This window comes from Pyrus communis, chromosome 15 (assembly GCF_041283825.1).
Source record: "Pyrus communis isolate YQ-2024b chromosome 15, ASM4128382v1, whole genome shotgun sequence".
NCBI lineage: Eukaryota > Viridiplantae > Streptophyta > Magnoliopsida > Rosales > Rosaceae > Pyrus > Pyrus communis.
In genome coordinates this window covers 24,969,844-24,978,667 of record NC_142579.1, presented here as the reverse complement: position 1 = coordinate 24,978,667, position 8,824 = coordinate 24,969,844, and the positions used below count along the sequence as shown (strand labels likewise).

Below are 8,824 nucleotides of genomic sequence, written 5' to 3'. Positions count from 1 at the left end.
TTTAAGTGGAGAAATTTTAATTACTATAACGAAAAGAAAAAAAATGATTCCAACGTGAGTTCAATAGAACATATTATCTTAACAAATTGTCTTACTCTACAGATTTGTCTACAATACTTACATTTATGATGTGCAATAACCATCTTGATTGTATTAAATACATATATTCACATAAATAATATTAAATACATGAAAATATTATAATCATTTCCTAATATACATTAAATTATTAAAAATATAACCAAATTTTAAATAAATAGTCAAATTTCATATACCGATGACATAACAATCAAATATTGCATATATATTAATAAGATACTAAGGATATAAAGATCAGATACTAACTACAAAATAATCATATTTTGACAACAGGACTCAAATATCAATAATATAGTGAAAAATTAATTATCTCAGTTCAAATTTGAAAACTAATTATTTTGACAAATTTCTCGAATTTTAGCACACTCATGAGGCCATGACTTCCATTTTTTTTTGGACGAAAGTACCCTCAACCATTGCGTTTCAAATGGAGGACATGAGGGTCATTGGAAACAAAAGTCTATAAATTAAGTTTCATCCTTTTTCCAAATTTGTTTGATATGTAATGATATTCTTTTAATGATTTTAAAAAGTTTTAGGCGAATAGAAGCATAAATAAATATATAATACTGATGTGGAAAAGAATAGGAGCTGATGAAGTAGAAGAATAGCGACCGCTTCTCTTTCTCTTTTGTTTGTTGCTCTCTCTCTCTCTCTCTCTCTCTCTCTTGAAGCCAATAAGCTATAGCTGCGTTTGTTGGTTAAGTTGAGAGAGATATTAGTGAGGAGTCTCCCAAAGAAAGCCACCATTTTTATTTTTATATTTGCAGACAAAGCACTCCCTCTCTTGCTACAGCCTCTTTTTTTCAGAAGGGTTGAAGGTGATTGCAAAAACACTCGCTGCAAAGAGCAAAAAAGGAGAAAGAGAAAGACAGACGACAGACAGAGCGACAACACAAACAAGTGTGAGAGAGAGAGAGAGAGAGGAATTCAAGAAGCTTTCAATACCACAGAAGGGAAAACGATGTCTGAGAGCTTTACACGCTTTCATACTCTGCAACTCCTAGAGGTATATATATTATATATGTGCATATAAATATACTAGATGATGATGATGGTGATGAACAAATCCGAAAATGATAAAAGTACAGATGAAAAGAGAAAACAAAAATTAAAGAAAAACAACACCAACAAAGAGTAGTAGTACTATCCATTTCATCATTCCTTTCTGCTCTCTCTCTCTTTATTACTATATATATTGTTTATAATAATTCTTCTCTTATTGCTATATTTAATCAGCTTCATGAATTAATGAGTACTCAAATTACTCTTCCATGATGGGTATTGTTTGTTTTTTGCGTCTGTCTCACCGATCCATTTTGAATTGAACAGTAAATCAAGTGTGAAAAGAGAGGGAAGTGAGTACAAAGGCAACAAGGGGAAGAAGAGAAAGAGAGAGAGAGAAATATGATGAGGAAGAAGATCAGTACTAGTTTTATAATATGGGCATAGCAACTTTACCGCCACTCCCACCACCGCCACCAAAGGGAAATCTTCATCACCACCACTACTCAATTGATTCAGAAAACTACTACAATCCTCCTAATTCTATGTCCCAAGACTACCACCAAGGCATCTTCACCTTCTCTAATGGCTTCGAGAGATCGGCTATGACAAGCCACCAAGAACAACAGCGGCAGCAACAACACCACTTGGCACAGCAGATCCGGAGGGAAAAGCTGAGGGTGCATGGCTTCGAAACCCCTGCCCCGTCGCCACTTGTTGGCCTAGACGAGGAAGAATCCAGTGGCCTCCCAGCATATGAAACCGCCGGGATGTTGTCTGAGATGTTCAATTACCCTCCAGGCAGCGGCCCTGCTGGGGCTGCCGAACTACTAGGGCATCCAATGTCAACCAACTATCGGATGATGCCTCAGCCGTACCAGACTGCTGCCGTGTCTGCTGCGGCCGACTGGTACGGAAGAGTGGGTGGTGGTGGGCTGGGACCATTGGGAGATTCAAAAAATCAGCACCATCCCCAGATTTCAACAATTAATGCAGACTCAGCGGCAGCCATGCAGCTTTTCCTAATGAACCCATCACAACCAAGATCGCCTTCTCCTCCTCCTTCTCACACCACTTCTTCCACCCTTCACATGTTGCTTCCAAACCCATCCACCACCACCACCAATTCACTCCAAGGGTTTTCCGCCGCGTCCGGAGGAGCGGCTTTTGGTCAATTCACTTGGGTTCCTGAGAGTCATCAAGGCCATGAAGGAGGAGGCAATACCGCTTGCGGCGGTGGTGAAATTGGTGGGGTTGTGGAAGGCCAAGGACTTTCATTGTCTCTATCAACTTCTTTGCAGCACTTGGAGGCAGCAAAAGCTAACGAATTCGGGATGGGATCGGAGAGTGCTAGTAACTTATTGTATTACAATAATCAAGGAGATCATCAACATGAAGGTTCTAGTACTCAATACAAGAATTTGGTTTCCCATCATCATCAGGCATTGCATAGTTTGCAGCAAGGTGGCGTTTTAGGCGGTCATCATGTCGGTTTCGGGTCGTCGTCATCATCGTTCGGAGTTGTGAACGTGTTGAGGAACTCCAAGTATGTGAAGGCTGCCCAAGAATTGTTGGAAGAGTTTTGCAGTGTAGGGAGGGGTCAGCTCAAGAAGAGCAAGTTTGGTGGTAGTACTAGTGGTAGGCATAACACCACCACAAACCCTAGTTCCAATCCAGCTGGCACTAGTGGCAGCGGCGGTGGTGCCTCTTCATCTTTATCAAAGGATGTGCCTCCGTTGTCAGCCGCTGATAGGATTGAACATCAACGAAGGAAAGTTAAACTATTGTCCATGCTTGATGAGGCATGTAATCTCTCTCTCTCTCTCTCTCTCTCTCTCTCTCTCTCTCTCTCTTCAAAGACTTCTCCTTTTTTATTGAAGACCTTATTGTTTTCTTTTTCCTCCCAAGTCAGCGGGACAAACACAGAAAATTCCGGCCACTTACAATTATTTATTAAAATGATAATATATTTCACTGATCAAAATGGGATTGGTGCTGGCTTTAAGCTAGTATACATTTTGGATTTATGTTTAATTAGGATCTAGGAAAACGTGAAACACTGCTACTTATAGGTAAGTATGTGCTTAGCAATAAGCAACATTATTTTGATCGGGCAGACCATTAATCAATCAATCAATCATATGGTGTATACTTAGCTTCATATCATCATATTACGTATAGGAAGATATTTATGTATGTGAGTGCCTCTCTGGGTTATGATCATACCGTACATAGTAATTTTTCGAGGAAGCTATTGGTATTATAACTTAATTAATTAATTGACCCTGTTTTTATTTTTTTATATCAACAAGTGTGTAAGTTTTGTATATGTAAATAATATTTTTATAGTTGGAATTAACGATCATTTTTTTGCCGTACCACTAATTTGATATATGCATTTGTTCTCTTCTTTAATCAAGATAAAAAACATCCTTCTCAAAAAAAAATTTGTAGCATAATTATAATACTCTGAAAATAAGAAGACCCACTCTCTCTCTCATTTGATATGACTGTTACACTCTCATTTCTTATGTTTTAATTTTCTCGTACTCAACTTTTCTTGTTGTAGTCACCTTCTTGTTTTCTTTTGTTACACTTTGTAGCTACCCTCTCTAATCTAACATGATCTAGACTTCTTATCTGCTTCTAAAGTTGCTTAGTTACTATCAACATGCGTGTTGCCTTCTTTGGTCAAAACCTTTTGTTGGTTGTGGAGGAAGATTAATTAACCATGAAAATTGATCTTTAAATTAAGTCGCATATTATACATGATTTAATTTATTTCTTTTTCTTTTTGTTTATGTTTATTTCAAGCCATCAAGTCACTCCAACTTCTTAAAAATGTGAACATTTAAGGCCTCAAGAGATTGTGACTTGCCAGTAACTCCGACATTTGCATTTAATACGTACATGTATAGTTAATGTCGATTACATGTGCATGGTTGCAGGTGGATCGAAGGTACAATCACTACTGCGAACAAATGCAGATGGTGGTAAACGCATTCGATCTGGTGATGGGTTTCGGAGCGGCGGTGCCGTACACAGCCTTAGCTCAAAAGGCCATGTCAAGACATTTTCGGTGCCTAAAGGACGCGATCACTGCACAGTTGAAGCACAGCTGTGATCTACTTGGAGAGAAAGATGGTGCGGGAACCTCAGGAATAACAAAAGGAGAGACCCCAAGGCTGAAGCTTCTAGAGCAAAGCCTAAGACAGCAAAGAGCATTTCATCAAATGGGCATGATGGAACAAGAAGCTTGGAGGCCCCAACGGGGCCTGCCGGAACGCTCAGTCAACATCTTGAGAGCCTGGCTTTTTGAGCATTTTCTTCACCCGTGCGTTGCCTTTCACCATACTCTTTTAGCTTTACTTGCTTATTATGATATATAGTTTATGAAAATGACCGTCATGCTATTACATAGGCAACTCTTATTTCAAAGCACACTATCAAGTTAACAGTCTATCAAAGTTAAAAATGATATTTAAGCACACGCAAAATGACTACAATTGTTGATATATATGTTTTAACATAGAGGTGTGTGCTATCATCATGTGTGTGGGACACGTCTATATTAGATTTTATTCTAGCAATATAATTAGTATATGTGTCTAGTTATCAGCACTCTTTGTTTATGATAAGACAACGCTTTGCATAGTAGGCTTTTAGCTGTCATTTGGACCATTAATTATGTTGATTTTTACTTATAATTACGTGTCATAAATGTCTAGGTGAAAACATAAATATAGTAATGAAACATTACTTATATTAGTCTAAGTAATGTTTTGTTTTGGTCGAAATTAGTCCAAGTAACGGTAAGTCTTTTATATATGATAGGTACTGATACCATTAACTAGTTAACTAATTAAGTCAAGCTACGTACAAGTCTTTTCTGATTACTGCTAAAAGGGCTCGTAATTACTTGGGATGTTGTGTAGTCAGCCAAAAGCTGTGGAAAAGAAAATGCATTAATTCACTAAAGCTTCATCATGTCTCTCTCTTTCTCTCTCTTAGAAAATACGAGAGAGGAGATTGTACAGTCGAAGATAGCTACTCTGTTAGGTCTAGTTGTTGTGGTGGCACAGATCAAGCGCTGATGGGCTGAGCTATGTAGCGATCGATCGGGACTGATATCTTCTCGTCTTAGATTCTCACGCCCTTGCAGATGTTAAAAAGAGAAATATATTTTAACCTCATGCAGGCTTAGGGGTACAGAATGAGAAAGCATACTAACTCTTTATACGGTTCAGGCAAGGACACTGATGTCATTTTCTTTTCTGGTCTCTTTCTCAGGTATCCAAGCGATGCTGATAAGCATCTGTTGGCTCGACAGACTGGACTATCCAGAAATCAGGTAATTATTTTAGTTTTGGCTTCATCTTTTATTTATATATATATATATATATATATATAAATTACTATTAGCATTTTAAAAATCTCAATTAGCACTCTAAATTTTCTATAATTAGAAAGAGAAATACACTTGTGAGAAATGTAGAATGTGATTTTTAAAGTGTTAATAACAATTATCTATATATATATATATATATATATAGGTTAATATATACGTACGGTATATGAACATTTAGGGACTATATATTCACTATCCATAACTCTTATATAGTTCATTGTTTCTTTCATTTTTTCTTCAGTATCTGAGGGTCCTATACGTTAAATGCATTGTCCCTCCGGGATATTTACCATTTCGTTTTTGCAACTGTATAAAGGAAATCTTGCTAAGAAAGGGCTCCTGTGTATGCATTAAGTTAAAAGTCCATAATATATAGACTGTCGAGTTAACGAAGAAGAAGGAAATGATAGGTAGCTAGATAGAAAGACGAGATGGGATCATGGGAGGGAAGGGACCAGCAGTAGGTTCAGAAGAACTTATATGGGTTTGGATTTTATTTCTCTGGGTTTCTAATTAAGCTTTTCTGTTGAAGAAAGGCAATGTGTTTTCTCTGCCCCTTTCTTTCTTCTTTTAACTTTTTTATTTGTTAAATTTCTTTCTTCTTTAACTTTGGATTCTTTTAACTCCTTGACATAAAATCTGATAAGAGTGAAAACCAACCCCACACCTACAAACAATAAAAAAGAGTTGTGCCATGCAAGTACATAACAGATGAGACATGCGAGTTTGCAGCTTTGATTCTCTCTCTCTCTCTCTCTCTCACACACACACTCACATCAAATGACACCTTCCCTACCACATCTTATCATTCAAGAACCTTAAGTTAAAAGACAAAATAAATGCTCCCACTTCAATGGGTCATAGCAAATCAAAGCTATTCATAATATCTTTAATTAACTATGGCAAGTTCATCTATTGTTTCATCATTAGGTCTTTAAACATAGTAAGCTTTAGCAATGTTACTAAGTAGTGTCTTTTGCATTGATTATGTTTTTTCTTCACTTCAATGTGGTTTATTTGACAAAAAAAATGTGGTTTTCATTGTTTGCTTGAAAAGCCAAAACATATTAGTTACAAAAATCTTAAAACATGTCATAATTTGGAGGTAGTTTTTCTCTCACCTTTATAGAGAAAAAAGATGCTTGGCCTTTATTCAAATCTTTTTTCTCTAAAATAAAATTATTATTACTAAGGTGAGGGAGTTTCGAAACTATGACAATAAGTTAGAGGAGGTAGAGTTTCGAATCTATGATGCATGGGTGAAAACCCAACACTCTATCTCCTAAGACGTTGGACCACATGCAGCCTTTAATCAAATCTTACTACAACATACAACAATGCTTGTTATAATAACATATGCATTTTTGGCATCATATATAGTGATCAATCAGTATTGGTAGTAGAACAACTTACATGAAATGAGTTCATCGCCATGTGACATCATGATTTAATAATACAATAATATGTGCTGAAAAACTTACACATGTCAATTTATTGAAACGGAACTAGACGTTGATGGTGAATCCGTTCAATATAAGTAATTCTTGTATAGTGATAAACCCATGGTTTGACTGTTATAAAATCGAGAGACTGATTAATTGCATTAATAACTTTGATGCATGACCTTAATAATAAAGTGATTTGGTTTTGAATGCAGGTCTCAAATTGGTTCATAAATGCTAGGGTTCGATTGTGGAAACCCATGGTGGAAGAGATGTACCAGCAAGAAGCCAATGAAGAAGAAGAAGAAATAGGAGGAGGAGGAGGAGGAGCTGCTAGTGCAACAGCAGATCAAGAGAGAGAACGTAACAACAATGCTGGCCTCTCTGCACAAACTCCAACGCCTACAATGACAACTGCCACGACACCACCACCAACAACAAATTCGCCAACAGGTAAAAGATCTGATATCAATGCCTCTGAAAACGACTCTTCACTCATAGCAATCAATAGGCATCAAAAACAGCAGCAGCACCACCCCATGATCGCCACCACCACCTCCTCCGCGGTGGCGCCGCCTGCTTCCCAGTGCTTCACCGCCGCGGCTGCCGACAACACGTGTCGCAGTTATGGGACCACCTCGGGTAATGCAAATATTGCAGCTCATCATGATCATCAAAATAGTAGTAATATCGGTTCTTCTACGCTTATAAGCTTCGGGACCACCACGGCAGCTGGTGACGTGTCACTCACTCTAGGGCTCCGCCATGCTGGTGGTGGTGGTGGAAGCAATATGCCCGACAAGAATTCTTCTTCTTTCTCCATTAGGGACTTCGGGGGCTGTTAAGCAATTAATCAGCCACTTATCTTCATTGAGTAATATATCAAACTTCTATAGACAATAGTAAAAAGAAAAGAAAAAACATCTTTAATTAGTTTCTTTATCTTTTTTTCATTATTCTTTTAATTTCATCACTCACTCTCTCTCTCTCTCTCTCTCTCTCTCTCTCTCTCTATATATATATATATTATAATTATATATCTATACAACTTCCATTCTATGAAGAAAGATACATGGTGAGAAAAGTAGCATTAAGTAATTAGTTGGGGTCTATTGTAATTGTATAGTAGATGGTTTTGCAATTTTTGTTTCTTTTTTTTAAACTCTATGTACTTTAATTAGGTCAGGTACCTTGATAGGAGGTATTTACTAGAATAATATGATGAAATTAAATCATATTTGGAGAAGGGGAAGGAGAGTTACTTTGCACTATATATTCATCATATAAATTGGCTAATGAAGGGATAACTATTATGATCATATATATTTTCGCATACTCCTATCCTCCCTCTACACAATTTTATTTATTTCTGATTTTTAATCAAATAAATTAAAGGAGAATCAATGAACAAAAATAGATAGGAGCATGTAGAAAGGGAAAACACGTGTGAAATTATTTCCCTTAATCCATCCTCCATGATCGAGTATTCAACAACAAACAATAAATTTATGACTGATTTGTAAATGTTATAGCTAGCCAAAAATCTAAATACTAGCACTACTAGAAATTACTATTGCCTACAAAATTTTGCCCGACGAACCCAAATTTGTTGGGTCAAGTTGTTTTACCCAACAAAAATTTCAGTTGGCCGGGCAAACATGGTCAACATTTAGGGTTTTGTCAAGGGTTTTGCGTGACAGAGACATTTGGTCGGGCAAGAGTCCTTAATTTTGTCAGGCAAACATTTGGCGCAAAGGGAAAAAATGGCGTGTGGTGTGTGAAATCTTGCCTAACAAACCATAAAAGGTTCTATCACGCAAAGGCTTAATTAGTTTTAGGGTTTTGTTTTGTCAAGTAAGTGGATATATAA

The 8,824-nt window shown here is 36.9% G+C and overlaps 1 protein-coding gene across 1 annotated transcript; it reads left to right on the top strand.

Annotated features, from left to right (window-relative positions):
* Positions 1 to 689: 689 nt before the first annotated feature.
* LOC137715517 (BEL1-like homeodomain protein 2) lies at positions 690 to 7,938 on the top strand. Its single transcript, XM_068454870.2, has 5 exons — positions 690 to 1,108; positions 1,432 to 2,906; positions 4,053 to 4,438; positions 5,395 to 5,455; positions 7,170 to 7,938. The coding sequence occupies exons 2-5, from the start codon at positions 1,542 to 1,544 to the stop codon at positions 7,797 to 7,799; spliced, it is 2,442 nt and encodes an 813-aa protein (XP_068310971.2). The 5' UTR covers positions 690 to 1,108; positions 1,432 to 1,541; the 3' UTR covers positions 7,800 to 7,938.
* Positions 7,939 to 8,824: the final 886 nt, after the last annotated feature.

Coding starts and splice junctions, on each gene's coding strand:
- LOC137715517 (XM_068454870.2), top strand. CDS start 1,542: ATGGGCATAGCAACTTTACCGCCACTCCCACCACCGCCACCAAAGGGA. Junction 2,907..4,052: donor TATTGTCCATGCTTGATGAG/GCATGTAATCTC, acceptor GCATGGTTGCAG/GTGGATCGAAGGTACAATCA. Junction 4,439..5,394: donor TTTGAGCATTTTCTTCACCC/GTGCGTTGCCTT, acceptor TCTCTTTCTCAG/GTATCCAAGCGATGCTGATA.